General features: G+C 36.0%; 1 protein-coding gene across 1 annotated transcript in view; it reads left to right on the top strand.

Moving 5' to 3' along the window:
* Positions 1–17,365, top strand: part of LOC150096531 (T-cell activation inhibitor, mitochondrial-like) — a 106,403-nt gene that overhangs the window by 29,708 nt on the left and 59,330 nt on the right. Inside the window, exons 3-4 of the mRNA XM_090408552.1 lie at positions 3,237–3,372; positions 9,481–9,760. Coding sequence (XP_090264678.1) covers positions 3,237–3,372; positions 9,481–9,760 — 416 coding nt within the window. The remainder of the gene's footprint in view (positions 1–3,236; positions 3,373–9,480; positions 9,761–17,365) is intronic.

The raw sequence follows: 17,365 nt of genomic DNA, 5'->3' as shown, positions 1-17,365 counted from the left end.
TATGCAGTGCAGCCACTGTAAGACTTTTATACCACCATACTTCAGCATTTCTGGTCGAATATCATCTACTCCTGCTGCCTTTCCACATTTCAAGCCATTGATGACTTTTTCAACTTCAGGTATGGATATGTATACCTGACTGCATGCCTGGTCAGTGTTTTTTATCACTATGCTGTCATCACTGCTTGTTTCATTTAGCAGTTTTTCAAAGTAATTACTCCATACTTCAAGGATATCTTTTTCTCCTGTTTTCATGTCACCTTTATCATCTCTAACTCCTTTTACAGCACTCTTTCCTCCATTCCTAAGCTTCTTCAACAACCTCCAGAATATTTTGCCACCTTCTTGATATTTATTTTCTATATTCTTGCCAAAGTCCTCTCATGACTTTTGTTTAGCTAGTTTTACACACTGTTTAGCTTTCTTACATTTGTCTCTGTATTCTGTAAGAGTAAAAGCTGACTTATTTGCCAGGAACTTTTGATATGCTTTCTTCTTTTCCTTCACTGCCTCTTTAACTTCCTATGTCCACCAGGGAGTTCTGATTTTTTTATCCTTGCACACAACCTCACCACATGCCTCTCTGGCAGAATCAATCAATGTTTTCTTCAGAGTTTGCCACTGAATCTCCAAGGTTTGATTCCTGTTTTCAAACTCTTTTATTTTATTTTCAATAATCTTTCTGTATTTTAGTCTACAGTTCACATCTGAGAGCTGCTCAACTTTTATTTGCTTTAAAACTTTCTTTACATGTTATTCTTTTCAATATGAAATTCAATTTTATCCTGCTCAAGACTAAATAGTGATCACTTCCAATTTCAAATCCTCTGTACACTCTGGTGTCCTGCACCAGGGAGAAAACATCACTATCAACAATAACATAGTCAATGAGACTTTTCTTATTCCTAGCCTGTTCTCTCCATGTGAATTTGTGCACATTTTTATGTTGGAACATGGTGTTAGTAATAACCAGTCCATGTCCTGAGCAGAAATCCAAGATATTTGCCATTATTATTAGCTTTGCTCTTTTCTCCAAATTTTCCCAAAATATTTTTGTATATCTCACAATCATTTCCTACTCTGCTATTTAGATCCCCAACAAGGACCAACTTTTCATTTTTCATTGTGTCAGTTGCTTTTTCTAAAGCTTCAAAAAATTCCTCCACTTCTACCTTAGTACAACCTTCTGTGGGACCATAGGCACAAATAAGTCTCATTGTCCAGTTCCCCATTCTCATATTTGCCCACATTACTCTACTTGAGACTGACTGCCATTCAAGAAGATTAGCCTCATATTTTGTGTTGAATACTATGGCTACTCTTTCTTTTCCTTGATTGTCATTGCCTGAATATAACATTTTGTATTTATTGCTCAGAAAGATCTCACCAGTTTTGGTCATTTTTGTTTCAGTCACCCCTATTATATCGATCTGGTACTTATCTAATTCCTCCGTTAGCTCCATTTCTTTGCCATTCAGGCTTCTTACGTTGATAGTACCGTTCTTTAACTCTGGTGATGTTGAGTTGGGGCTTGTTTTCCGATTTGTTCCAGTAGCTGACTTTTCACTGTTCACCCTGTTTCCCTGGCGAAAATAACGGGGGCTTTGTTTGACTGGGCGTCGCCCCTATTATATTTCCAGTAGCTGACTTTACGCTGTTCACCCTGGTTCCCTGGCAAAAATAACGGGGGCCTTGTTTAACTGGGCGACGCCCCAGCCGGCATGAAATTTTGTCATGTTGTACCATCATTTTTTATTTTAGTTTAACCAATAAGAATACAATTTGGTCGACTAAATCCCAAATTGCCAGCCCATCCTCGTTCGTCAGTATCAAAGTAGATACCCAACAGGGTGCACCACGAGAAGGTGAGGATTGGACATTAGGTCAGAAGCCCTGGTCGGTTTTCCACATTCCTTTAAAGGCTATGTGGCGGTCTCCTCTCAGTTATACAGCTTTGACCCTTAAGCACCCCATAAAAAGTCAAAGACAATGAAAATAGGCAGAATCATTGAAAATGTCAACTGTGTTGTGAATGTGGAACAAGTGAAACATTTCAGCTACTTAGGCACGATTTTTTCAGAAGATGGTAAATTAAATATAGAAATAGACAACAGAATCAGTAAAGCCGGTATGGTGGGAAGTCAATTGAATAAATTCATATGGAATAAGAGAGAAATTAGTTGGAACACTAAATTAGTTGTATACAAGACAGTGGTTAAACCAGTTTTAACTTATGGATCTGAGAGCTGGGTCAGAAGTAAAACACTTGACCAAAGACTAGAGACCGCAGATATGAGAGTCCTGAGAAAGATTATAGGCGTGAACAGATGCCATGAATGGCAATATCATATTAAAAACGAGGATATTAGCAAAGAACTTGACATTGTCAACATCCAGGAATGCGTTAGCAGAGCTAATCTCAGGTGGTATGGTCACCTAAACAGAATGGGCGAAAAAAGATTAGCAGAACAAGTGTTCTCTGCCAGGGTGGCAGCAAAACGACCCAGAGGAAGACCAAGATATAGGTGGATTGATATGGTACAAAGTGCCTTAGACGATAGAAATATAAGATTTGATAATGTTGGAGTCTTGACAAGTAACAGACTGATTTGGAGGAAAATTGTAGATAGGAAGTTAGTAATGATATAATTTTTTTCATGTAGTACTATCATATCTTGTACACCCCTTGAGGTACATGGCAGGAATTTGATGATGATGATGATCTCTTTCCACTTGAACATTTTTTCCATCTAAGTATTTATATGCAGCTGTTCATGTGATATACAGTGTGCATACTGTCCAGGTCAAATGTAAACTGCATCTTACTTAGACAGTACTGAAATTAAAATCTTGAGTTATTATAACATTCCTTTGGTTACACAGGAGTTGTGAGGTTCTTTTCATTTTGTCTGTCATGTCCATTGCAGGTAGTATATTAAAATGTACACTGTAAGAGTAATGAACATTTTACTAACTAGTCCAAGTGACTGTATTAAAATGCAGATTTTATATGGAAACATGAGTATAAAATGTGCATTATTTCCATAATGTATGGTAGCTTCTAAATTCAAATGTGTCTGATAATTTCAAAATTAAATTTTAATTCCGATTCTTGAAGTTTAAACTGCTACATTTATAAACATGTGATGCTGGAGTGTGTGTGTGTGTGTGTGCGCTAATGCTTATTTATCAATTTGACTAGATATATTAACTTCAGATACATTTCTATTAAGTAGGAAGTAAATGAAAACTCGTTAAAACAGTTGAATTCCTATTTGGAAACATTGTTGGATAATCGTACTGTTAATAAGCCAACAACAGTTGCCTTCTTTCTCAGAGATACCAAATTCAAGCAGCATAATGCAGTCAAAGGTAAAAAAAATACTTATTATATTTCAAAGATTGTGACAAATACTGTTGATACATAAACAGATTTTATCATAACTAGTCTTGAGCTCACATTGCATGATTATTTATTTTTGTTGTTTTGAATTGCTAAAAATATATATTCAATTACATTCTCCACTGAGTTCTGTTTCATCTTCAGCAGTCTCAAAACCATGTCTACTTTTCCTAACAGAAATGCAGCTATCAGTTTCTTCAGTTGCTGCTCATTTCACTTTTTTTTACATGAAAGATTCCCTGACTGTTGTAATAAAGTTGGTATGAAAATCAGCAATAAAAAGACAAAGACAATGAAAGTAGACAGAAACATTAGAAATCTCAACTGTATCCTATATGGTGAACCCATAGAACAAGTAAAATATTTCAGTTATTTAGGCACGGTTTTTAGTGAAGGTGGCAATTTGAATATGGAAATATACAACAGAATTAGTAAAGCTGGTATGGTAGGAAGTCATCTGAATAAATTATATGGAATAAGAAGAAATTAATCAAAACACTAAACCTGATATCAAAATTGGAGATATTAATCTCATCTCTTTTCTATATGTAGTACAGCATCATTTGTATGCAGATGATGCTGTACTCCTAAATAAATTCAATACACATCTGCAGGATTCCCTGAGGCAGATACATTGAAAACATTTCAGCTATTTAGCTGAAATATTTCATTATTAAGGAAGTTGGCAAATTAAATATAAAAATAGACAACAGAATTACCAAGCTAATATGGTAGGTAAGTTAACTGAATAAATTTACATAGAATAAGAGAAATTACTCAAAACACTAAACCAGCTGTATACAAGACGGTTAAAACCAATTTTAACTTATGAATCTGAGAGCTAGGTTAGAGAGGGAAAAAAAAAGTGTTTATCAAAGTTTGGAGACTACAGATATGAGAGTTCTGAGAAAGATTAGAGAAGTGAATGGGTGGCATCAATGGCAATATGTTAAAAATGAGGGTATTAAAAAAAAACTCTCTGTTGTTAGCAGAGCTAATCTCCGATAGGTATAGTCACCTAAACAGAATAGGAGAGGAAAGGTTAGAAAAATAAGTTTTTTTGCCAAAACTGGCGGGAAAAAAGATCCAGAGGAAGACCAAAGTCTAGGTATCAATCCACCTAGGTGGATTGATAAGCGTTGTAATGATGAATAGTAATTTTACAAACTACAAATGCCTTTGACCACAATCTTTTTTGGTTTCATTTAATATAATTGAATATGTTTCTTCACACTTTTCACCAAGTTATTATTATTAACTCCAGACCTGCATGGAGTCAAAAGACTCATCACAGGAGGCAAACACTGTTACACACGAAGCACATCAGACTGCGCTTTAAATTCGCTCAGTGTATCTGCATTCACTATAATGTTAGGCAACTCATTCCACTCACCAACCACCCTCCATGCAAATAACCTACTCCTTATGTCCTTGCTCACCCTCCTTATACAGCTTTCAGGCATGTCCCTCTTCTCCCATTCTGCAAAAAATTACTTTCTCATTAACCTGGTAACAACCTTTTACCAACTAAAATGTCTCAATCATATTCCCCTCTCTTCCTCCTCCCACATCCCAGAGACCAATTTGACCTTAATCAGTCTTCTCTGGACCCTTTCCAATATATATCTTCATCACCAAGAAAAACAAAGAACCAGAACTGTGCATAATAATTCATGAGGCCTGATCAAGTCCTTATACAGTGGAACCAGAACTTCTTTATTTCTACAAGTTCTCTGCATCATTGCCATAATCTAATGTTATGTTTTCACAATTTGCAATGTGACATATGAAATTCAGATCCTTGTCCACCACTAGTCCATGGTCTCTTATTTCTTCAACTTCCTCCAAGATTTCCCTGCTAAGTGTGCACTTTGCAACATTGAATTGACATTTTCATACTGTTGCCCACTATTCAAGTCCTCCTGTAAGGCCACAACATCTGCTTGATTCCTCATCAAGCAGATGTTGTGGTCTTCCCAGTTTTGTATCATCTGCAAACAATTGTATATCACTAGTTAAACCTATTCCAGTATCATTAATATACAAATTTAATAACAATGGTCTCATAACTGACCCATGCGGCACACCACTAGCGACTTTCCTCTTTCAAGATAGTTCTCCCCCCACCAATACAAAACTTACTGATACCTATCTGATAGCCATTCATGTATCCAACTCACTCTACTCTTTCATTCAATCCCATCTGCTTCCCATTAATGAACAGCTTGTGGTGTGGCAATTTATCAAAAGCCTTTGCAAAATGTAAGTATACTACAGGACCCTTGTCCTATACATTGGTCACCTTGTTATAGTACGTAAGCAAGTTTGAAAAACATGACTGCCCTTTAACAAGCCCATGCTGACAAGCACAAAGAATACCACCGTTATCAACTTACTTTTGTATCGCACCTCTTACCAACTTCTCCACTACCTTAACTACAACTCCATATATAACCTATAATTTGTAGCCTTAACCTTATCACCACCTTTGTGAAGTGGAACAATTTTGTCTTCCTTCCACTGCTTTGGGATTTGTGCTGTTGCAAGACTCTTGTTAAACAGGTAAACCAAGACTGATACTAACTCCTTGGAACATTCCCTTAAGACATGTGATGATATGTCATCTAGTCCTGTTATCTTATTGACATATAGCTTACTTAACTCCTCATATACCTCTTGCTTGTTGGCCATTAAGGCTTCTCTCATTTCATTAATTACACTTGAGCTTTTGATTTCAAACTGATGAATGATCAAAATGATGATGAAAAATGATTGAATGAATGCCTTTACTATATCCTCTGCAGCAGTTATCAGTCTCACAGTTTCATCCATTAGCATCATCTTACCATCATTTTTCTACTTGCTACATATATAAAAAACTCATGAGGATTTTTCTTGATCTGATTTGCTAATACTGCACTTTCATTGTCCTTACCAACTGAGTTGCTCTGCTGGTCTGCTCTTGATACTCTTTACTTCTTGTTTCTTCTAGAGAATTGCACATACAGCAAAGAATGAACCTCATTAAAAATAACTTAAAGCATGCATCTACTATTAGCATTGCATATCTTACATTTGCAAGTATTTAGTTACCATTATTTTCCTGTATAACACAACAATTCATTCATATTTCCACTAAGACTTATAATCATGAATGCAATAACTTTTTTAATAATCATTTTGCAATAATCAGTTTTTAATATTTGGTTTTACTAGATGCAACAAATATTGAGAAATCTGTTATTTAAAATCTCATATGCTTATTAAAATGCCAGTACTTTGGATGAACAGTCATGCCTCATGCTAATCATGCTTTTTTAAAGTTGATATGATAATTTATTGTATATAAATGATTTTTTTTATGTTGAAATTTAATAAATAAAAAATTTTGTTATTGTTTGTGGTAGCTGCACAGAAATGTTTTAGTGGATGCACATGAGAACCACTGCTTTACACCCTCACAAAATTTTATCTAAACATATCTGGAGTGAGATAAGGGGGAATTCCATTCAGTAACATGTTTTGAAGCTGCACATAAGTTTCTTATCAACAAGTATTCACAGAGACAATTGATTGTACTGTCTTCAATTTTAGATCAAGTAATTCTAAAAGCATGATAAAAGAAATTACAAAAAATATACTTAATGAAAATAAATCAAATGTATGTTTTTTTTCCTTTGATACTTGTGGTTGGTATTGGCAGATAAGTTTTTTGGAAGCTTGTAGCAAGTTTTCCACAAGGAAAATTTGTTACAAGATTCCATTCTAAGAGGATTAAAAATTCACTGTCATGTTGCACTAACAATTGATAATGATATAACCTTTTTTTTTTTTTTTTTTTTTTACTTCCATAGCAAAGTACCAGAAACATGGCAAATCCTGATGCCAGAGTTGATACTATACATGATATTATAATGGAGTTATATTTTATTTTGTAAACTTCCATGGATGGGAAACATGTTGAAATGAAGTTCTATGCTTATCACATAAAGAATGTTGGTTGAACAAATCATAATTTATTATGATAATCTCCACTAGTTTAATATGTATCATAGTATACTTCTTTAGGATAGGAAATACATGCAACTTTCATTATAGCACACTCTCTCTCATAACAGACAACTAAAACGTCCTGACGAAAGCACCATAGGTACTATACAGTGTTAAAAGAAACTGTAGTAATCCCTCCACTAGCAAGCTATTCCTGTGGTCTCTCTAAGCATTTGATATAGTGAAACTAAATCAAATATAAGAATTAAGAGCATTCAGCATCATTCTAACAGTATATTCAAGCTGATTTGTCTACAGGGTTATCCATAATAAAGGAGCAGATTGTACTTGTTTGCCATTTCATGTCCAATGATACAAACATGTTATACGTCATCATCACCTGATAGGAAAACCGAGAGTTTACTTTTCCAACATTCTAGTAGCAGACTCTTGCTACTAAGATTGCCTGTAAGTGTTTGAAACAAAAAGATCCCTCAGTCATTTGCTCAAAGAGTTAACAAAAATGGCATCTCTACAGGATAAAGTGTTTTGTGTTATCAAATTTGCAAAGTGTAATTCTGTAATTACAGTTCAACATAAATTCTGTACTGAATTTAAGAAAGAACCTTCTCATCACAAGCAGATTTACTCATGGTACAAAAAATTTTCAAAAGAGGAATGCATCTGTAAAGGAAAAAGTCTGAGTCATCCATGTGCTTCCAAAGTTAATGTTGAAACAAAAATTCATATGCAGCCCAAGAAAATCCACAAGCAAGCAATTAGGAATTCTCAAGCAATGATATGGTGTGTTCTCAGGAAGTGATTGCATATGAAAAGCTACAAGTTACAGTTAATGCAAGGCACTACATCCCGAGGACAAAGCCAAAAGGTTATACTTTTGTGTAAGAATGTTGGATGACATGAAGGATGATGCCTTCACAGCACGACTCCTTTTAATGAATCAACTTTTTGCTTAAGTGAATCATCATAAAGTGAGAATATGGGGGACAGAACATGCACGTGCAAACATTGAACATAAAAGAAACTCGCCAAAAGTGAATTTTTGCGCCATTTCTTGCAGGAAAATTTATGGGTCTTTTTTTCTTTGCCAAGGCAACAGTAACTGAGATGTTGTACCTCAGTATATTAAAAATCTGGTTATTCCATCAACTTGAAGTTGACTCTGCTGATTTCATTTTTATGCAAGATGGGGTGCTGCCTCACTTTCACTATAATGTCTGTAATTATTTCAACGCAACTCATCCTAACCTCCTGGATGGTCTAAGTGGGACAGATTATTTTGGGCTCTGCAAGTGGCCTCCCAGGTCCCTCGATCTGACCCCTTTTGATTTATATCTATGGGGATTCATTAAAGATACCATTTACATGCCACTTCTACCCACCACATTGTAGCAGCAGTGAATTCAATAACTATCAACCAGTTACAAAGCGTCTGGCAAACTCTTTGCCAAAGAAAACAATAGTCCAAGAAATGGACTATTGTTTTCATGTGTGTGTTGTACTACAGGAGATGAATACATAGCATGCCTGAATATCTGACAGTTTTCCTATCAGGTGACATGGAACTCATGTTTATATTACTGGAAATAAAGAATTCATAAACAAGTACAATTGCTCCTTCAGTTTGAATAACTTTTGTATTTTTCACATTATGAGATTCTGGGGAGAAAAATCTTACTGCATTTGAAGCCATGTAATTCATCTTCAGTTTGGAGGTAGAATTGACAGTCTTGACATTGCCAAAATTAGGATTATAAGAATCCACATTTTTTTAAATATTGATTTCACATGTGACAGATTAAAGAAAACCATAACATATCAGTGCTGTATATTAGGATTAATGTTCTAATACATAAAAGATGAGTAGAAAATAGTTTATATCAACCAATTTTCTTTTAAGAGATCCTTAAAATTCTGATTTTTTTTTTTTAAGTAGTGCCAGTATAGAACAAACTATTTAATAATCCTATTAATTAAAGATTGTGCATAAGTGCACAATTTTTAACAAATAAGAATTAAAAAAAAATGGGTATAGGAATGATTAATACTTTTCCTCACTTCTTCAGAAATTATCCCTTTCAGATCTGTGCACATTAATCTAGATGGAAAAGATTTACAGGCCACTGTTCACACTATTCTCACTGCATGCCATCTTTCAACTGATTACCTTGATGAGTTATCAACAAGAAAAGTGCATCAGGCTTCACAATTTGCATCAGACGACACTCATTATTCACAGCCCAGCTATGATTTTGACATAGATTTTATGCAACAAAGACAGAAGGCTCAAAGGACTGTAGATGATATGCAACAGAGTATTCAGAAGGAATCAGAAGTGTATCTAAGGTATGTGGTTATTGATTTTTCATTTTACATTAACTCTGCCTAATTTTTATAATTTGGCTCCAATGTGTAAACTAACTTTTTTTTGTAATTAAAGTTATGGTCATCTTACAAACACTATCATGATGAACTCAGTCACCATAAACTACCAGAATGTTCCAGTGCCATGCTAAAGAAAATTTAGCATAGCACATAATACTATGATAAACTATTCCTTGTGCAGGTACCAAAGTATTCTTTTTTGGTAACTGCAAGTCTGATAGCCAACTTGCAGGGATCAAAAAATTGACTGCATGATACCAAAAGTTTGTTGTGTTAGCTTTCAACTAAGTTATCAGAAGAAGGGAAAAAAATCCAATTTTTAAACAAAAATAGGCTAAATAGCCATAAAAATAATATCTAATTTTTAAGATTTTTACGTGAATCCAGTGAATGAAATATGCACTCATATTGCGTTTAGTACTGTGGGTGATCAAAGAGTTAGACAATCAAGGAATACTGACACAGAAATCAAATATGGTACTCTTTCTAGCCATGCCAGAACTACTCCATTAAGAAAGATGGTGACTTTGCATTGGGCTATGAAAATCATCCCACCTTAAGATTTGCACATAGGTCCCTGCCATAATGGTGGTATTCATGTGGAAGCTATCTGCTCAACAAACTAGGTTGGCAAGTAAAGAACTATAAAAATGACATACTAATTCAAAAAAACAAAACAAAACATGAAATTAATAAGAGTCCCTTTAAGGGTCAAAGCTAGATAACTGCATTAAGCTTGTGAGGAATGAAGAGAACCATTCAAGGCATCTAGCTTTGTGTTAAATTCTCACCTTGCTATAGCATATTCCATTATGCTGGTATTATTCTGGATAATGAAAGAAAGTTGACCAAATTGAAATATTTTGCCAATTTGGACTTGTACTGTTTTCTGATGAAAACAGTACATTTTGCTATGACGAACAGCAAAATGTCTGCTAATGTGATTGCAAACTCGACAGAATTGATTATCTATATTATAATTATCTAGAGATTAGAGAATTTTATCTGTTGATTATTATTATATAAATTATAATTTACAATATAATCAAATAATAAAAATAAACCACAAACCCTCAAAACAACAACACAAATGTCTTTCAATAAAAACACTTCCATATCCATTTCATCAATGTCTGAGGCATCAGTAGGAACATTAATAATATACACCATCGCACCATTTACAGATATCAAAACCCAATATTGCTATTCCTGACTGACTCCAGTAGGCATCCTCCATGACAACAGTCCACATCATCCATCCTGACTTCATCTTGCATGATGTATTCTTCAAAAAAAAGGGAGAAGCATGTACTTTTGTGAAATCTGATAACCCTTGCTAAATGCTATCCAACCTGTAATTCATGCTTTTTGATCTGCTTTGGCTCAAGATTTCCCTATCTTACTCTGTAGCTTTCATTTGTCTTCACTTTGTTCTTCTAAGTCTGGCAATAATGCTGACCGCTTTACTTATGACTAAGAGTTGATTTCATACAATCCAATTACCCAAATTGTGAGATTTTCTTTCTAGGAGACTTTGATGTCGATAAAACAAACTAGCTCCCCTTTAACTTCATGGACCAAGCCAAAAGGGAAGCCAAATCTTTTGCTATGAGCCATGATCCTAACACCAATAGTTAACCTTCCAACTAGAGCATCAAACAATCCTCATCATTCTTTCAGCACTGAACATTTTCTTAACTCCTTCCAAATACACTTGACATGTCTTGCTGTCCTCTTGGCAACTCTGACAATAATCTTATCAAGGTCTCCTTTTTTACAGATCATTCTCTTCCCAGCCAATCTACCTCATACCCTATAGCACTACAATTGTGCCAACTGAGATAATCTCTGAAATTTTTACATTTCTTTTCCACCATTAGATTATTTTTGCTCTCCTGATCCAAACGTTTGCACTGAACTAATAACTGACTTTCAGTCACACATTCTAGTCCCTTGCTATGGCTACATGACTTCTGCCTTCCTTGTTTCCTTCTTTTGCACATCCTGATAGTACTCTGTTAATCTCACCGAACATAAGCAGACCTCTTGGCATCAGTCTTTTCTTTACAGCTCTTGTTGTGGTGACAAAGGCCAATCATCTCATGGATCGCAAAAAAAAAACCAAAAAAACTGCCTGTTGCATACCTCTTCTGATCTTTTGCCCAAAGGACATAAGAAAAATCCTGGTTAATCTTAGTGCTAATAAATCTCTTAGTCCAGATGGTATTGTGTGATCCAGAATTATCACCCATCCTGTATTGCCTATTTAAGTTGTCATTTTCATCTGGCATCTAATGAACAGTAAGCCTTTATCCAGTTTGTTCCTAAAAAAGAGAAACAGTTATCTCAAACTATTGTCCCATTGCTATCACCTCAGCAAGTACTCTCACAAGTCATGGAGAAGGTAATCAACAACCAGCTTCTTCACTACATGGAGATCCATTAATTAATTAGCAATCACCATTATGGATTCTGCCATTTTTGTTCTATGCTAAGCCTCCTTTCTTACCTTGCCCTCCTTTGGACACAGGACTGGAAAGATTTGGAGAAACCCCCATGGATACTCCTGTTATTTCAAAGACATCTGATCATGTCTGGCATCGAGACCATGAACAGGCTATGGTTTCCCTCCTGCCTTTTGTGATTCGATTGCCAGCTTCCTCTGATTGTTTGTTGCATGTAATGGTAGATGGCTTCTTTTCATCACATTTCTTTAACAGTGCTGGAATACCCCATCATGCTGTACTCTCACTTATGCTCTTTCACATGCCTTTCTCTCTCTGACTTTAAATCCTGTTCATATTTTGCTGCTGACAGTGCTCTTTATTCTTCTTCATTCAAGAATGTGAGCACTCCAATATTGTCATATCTACCATTCCATGCTTCTAAGGCACTTCTGACTGAATCAATCCCCTAGGTCTTGGCAGGATTACATTGTCACCGATTAACAAAGATATTGAAGTTTCAATCATTTAAGTACTACAGGGTTTCTTGAATGAAGAAGAAGAACCACAAATGCATATGATAGTATATCAGTATCCTCCAGCCTAAAAAAAAAAAACTTTGTTCTTTTTCATTCAAAACATTACTTCTTTTGTGCTCAACTCCTAACACTTTACAGGTCTCAGATCTGACCATTTATGGAATATTGTTTTCATATTTGGGGTGGTGTACCCAAAACCTCCCAAAAATTCTTGGTAATAAACAGAAGAGGGATCCACTTAATAGGTAATTGCTTTCTCACAACCTCTCTTCAGTTGCATAATGCAGAAAGAGACCTCATTGGTGCTCTGTTTCTGCATTATGCCTTTTCTATAGCTACTTTCACAGGCTTTATTCTGCTCAACTGTCCACTACCATTCCTACACTTTCTTCTAATCACATAGAAACTAGACCTGCCATTGGTTAACACCCATACATTGCCCAACTCCAAACATACTGAATGAACTTCTCATCTGTCTTCATTCTATCCACCTGTGTTCTTTGGAACAGTTTCCTTCATATTATTTTTCCCAATGAATACAGTTCCCAAGGAATACTACCGTGGATGCAGAATGTTATGCTCCTGCACAAACTGTGCAACACCATAAAGGAGAAGAGATGAGGAATGCTAAGTCACAGTGTTCACCTGCTTCACGACAATGCTCCACTCCATATGTTTATTGTTGTGAAGGCTGCAGTGAAGGACTGTGGCTGCCAAGAGATTGAACACCCACCATACTTCCCAGATCTAGCACTCAGTGACTACTACTACTTCTTCGAAACTGAAGAAAGGCCTTCGAGGAAGAAAATTTGCAGATGACAATGAGGTGAAAAATGTAGTTTTAGGCTATTTTGAAGACAAAAGTGCACACTGTTTTTTTTTTTAAGAGCATAGAAATGTTAATTCAAAAATGTGAAAAGTGTGTTGAAGTAAAGGGAGATTATGTTGAAAAGTGACAGTTGTTTTCTTTCACATGCCTTTCTCTCTGACTTTAAATCCTGTTCATATTTTGCTGCTGACAGTGCTCTTTACCTCTAAAAGTTAGTTAGGCCAGAAACTTATGGAATCACCCCTTGTACACATGATTTGACTCATTATTGATTCATCTTTTGAATGTAGTTAACAGTCTGTCCCCCTGATGATGTCCACGTAAAGTTTGATTAAATATATCAGAGATTTTGAATAAGATCTATATCATTTTTATTACAAGTGTAAGCCATGAAAGTTATTTTAATATGTTAATTACCATATTTGCTGGCATATAGGATGCACCCCCCCTTTTTTTTGTACACATTAGGGAAAAAACTTTATCACTGAATATTATAATGAATTTACAGTATTTCAAATATAAAGTAATAAGTAGGTCTACTTTCAGCAAATACCTAATCTAACTAGGAAAGAGTACCCACTTTTAATCGTCAAAACCCAGAAATTCATCTCCAGAGCTAAATGAAGAGACACTTGAAACCTCTTCTAATTCATAATCTGAGTCCTCATACAACAAATTGTCCTCTGTACCATCCAGTGCATTACTAATGCCACACTTCTTAAAGATTTAACCACTGTCTCAGTTTTCACAGCATCCCATGAAGCTTTGACCCACTCACAAACTTGCGAAATGCTAGGCTTCTTCCTGATAGCATGACCTCAAAATCTGAAGACGGCATCCAGCTGTTCCACTTCTCCTTCATAAATTCCTTAAATGGTTTATTAATACAGACATCTAAAGGTTGAAGCTGACTAGTTAGACCTCCTGGAATTACAGTTAACTGAGTATTCAATTTCTTGAGTTTATTTGTAACATCGTCTGTTCTGTGAGAACGAAACTGATCCCATACTAGAATGGCAGGCTTCTTCAATAGTCCACCAGGCTGCTTAGACCAAATTTTATCTATCCATAACTTCATTCCTCCTCCATCCATCCAGCCTTTTGCGTGAACATGTACAAACACTCCTTTCAGCAGTTTTTCTTTGGGTAGCATCTTCCTTTTGAAAATCAATAGTGGCGGCAATGTTGTCCCATCAGCACATCAGGATAAAACAACCGTGTAGTGAGTTTTTTCGTGCCCCGAAGTTTTCATAGTAACACTTTTAGTGCCCTTGGAATCTACAGTTTTGTTTGAGGGCACATCAAAAGTTAGCGGAACTTCGTCCATGTTTCCTATTTGCGCTAGCTGAAAATTTTCTCGTTTCCTTGCGTTAATAACGAATCAATGAAATTTAATCATTTTTTCTTCATATTCAGCTGGCATCTTTTGTGATATCTTTGTTTTAGTCCACATACAAAGCTGCTTTCTCTTCATGAATCTTGAACACCATGATGTTGATCCAGTAAAGTTGGCGATCCCTTTGTTAGTGGCTATCGCTTTTGCTTGATGAATAATCATTTTTGTAGACACTGAAAGTCCCACTTTTCTGTGGTCTAAAATCCAAGTATTCAGTTCTGCCTCAAGTTCTGGCCATTTTGCAGTTCCACTTCGTAGGTTATGTTTACTGTGAGTTGCTTTTTTTAAATCCTCTTCCTGATTTCGCCAAGTTCTTATCATTTTCTCAGTTGGGGGTGGTCCAAAATGCCTCTCTGCAGTCCTGTTTCCATGTTCTTTAGCATACGTACATAGCTTGTATGCAATATTGTAACAATGCCGACGTTTTTCAGCCATAATTTGCCAAGAAATTTAGAGAAAATTTAATCGCAGAAATTTATCACCGTTCACAACTGCGACAACAATCGGAAAGTTTAAACGAACAGGACACAGCTGTGATCGTCGATGACAGTGCATGCGCATCCACTGAACTCTACATCAGTGTTTCTCAAAGTGTGGTACGCGTACCTCCAGGGGTACGTGAAAGGTCTGCAGGGGGTCGTGGCAATTTTGGGCTATGCATCATTAACGCATAGAATAAAATCCAATGTATCCGTGAAGTTCGAGATCGTAAAATGTCCCTATTGTATCACTGAATAAGGCATAGAGACATCTGCAGGCTGTGCAATATGTTTCTCAACAAACAGTGCAATTAGAGACAACTGGGATAAAAACAGCACTAACTAATGAATCGCATGTCCCCCTCCCACAGAAAATGCTGTATGACTCAAGCAAAACCATATGTTGCCGGTGCAACATATGGTTTTGTTTGTGTGAATGTGTTAAAACGAAGAAATATATACTGAATGTGTTTCAGATATTATATAAGGAATTCGGTTGAAGAGAATTAGCATTTCAACTCAACTGTCGACTTATCTTTGTTATTTAGTAGCACAATCTTTTGTTAATACCGCACCAATCATATGAAGCGGATGTCCGAAGTTTGAGAAACATTGTTCTACGTAACTGGAATGCTCTCACACACACTGCAAGGAAGCAATAAAGAAATCGCGTAACTCGGAACAGAGAAAATTTCCAGAAATGAAAATAATAAAAAACTGAGTATCGGCGTATAAGACACCCTGTTTTTCAGACCTATTTTCAAAGAAAAAAAGTGTGTCTTATACTCTGGCAAATACGGTACATAATTTTTTTAATGTTATATACAAAAATCTTATACAAAGTCATACACTTATGGTTCATTAGTATTAGTACTGTGATAGGCTTAACTTCAGAAAATCTGCAAACCTTGCTTTAAGCCCATACAATGTTTTTCAAGCTGTTTCAGGTTTCTATTAAGTGAAGAGGTGGTTTTTATACTAGCTACTCTCCTCACTTTTCCTGTTATTTTTTATTTATTTATTATTTTTATCTTCCTCTCTGCTGTACTCTATTTATTTTTCTAACTACTTAACAAAAAACAATATAAGTGTGTGAGGCAGGGGAAATACATTTCTAGGATGATATATAAGAGAACATATATATTCTATTCCCTCAGCCATGCAGCTGGTGGGGGTAGCTATATGCTACCATACTAAGGAAATGACTATGAGCAAGGTGTTTTCTCTTTGCCTTCCTTGCCATACTATATCCTATGACTGTATCCTGTATGTTCACGGGGTCGGTTTGTCTGCTTATGGGAAGAAAAACCACAGATAAACTGGTGGAAAAAGCCCTGCTGTCCATGCTTAAGACCGGCTAACTTGGCTATGGCCGAGGAAGATCCTTAAGCTCCTCACGTCACTGACGGGAATCGAACCTAGGATACTGCTTCCCCAGGCATACGGTTGCGAATCGTAAAGCCACTAGGCTAACCGTGTGGACAAGAGAACATATAGCAAACATTATTATTATTATTATACAGGCATCTCCATGGAGTCTGAAGACTCATAGTGGAAGAGCCAATCTATCTGCACAATCTGTCATACCTCTCCTTGAATCCATTAACAGACAAAGCACTCACAACTGACTCTGACAACTCATTCACAACTCTCCAAGCAAAAATTCTAGTCCTCACACCCCTACTAACTACACCTTTATTCAACTTCCAGGGATGACCCCTTGTTCTGGTCCCTTTAGCCAAGTGCTGAAACCTTTCTCCTACACATATCCTATAAAACCCTTTAAGCAACTTAAATGTTGCTATCACATCCCCCTCCTATCAACCAGCTTTTGCAATCCACACACACCCCTTCAGTCTATCCTCATAGAGAACATTTC

This window comes from Typopeltis vanoorti, chromosome 18, assembly GCF_054136105.1.
Source record: "Typopeltis vanoorti isolate ZY-2024b chromosome 18, IOZ_Tvanoo_1.0, whole genome shotgun sequence".
NCBI classification, from domain to species: domain Eukaryota; kingdom Metazoa; phylum Arthropoda; class Arachnida; order Uropygi; family Thelyphonidae; genus Typopeltis; species Typopeltis vanoorti.
The sequence above is the reverse complement of the archived record's forward strand: the minus strand, read 5'-3'. Positions and strand labels throughout refer to the sequence as shown.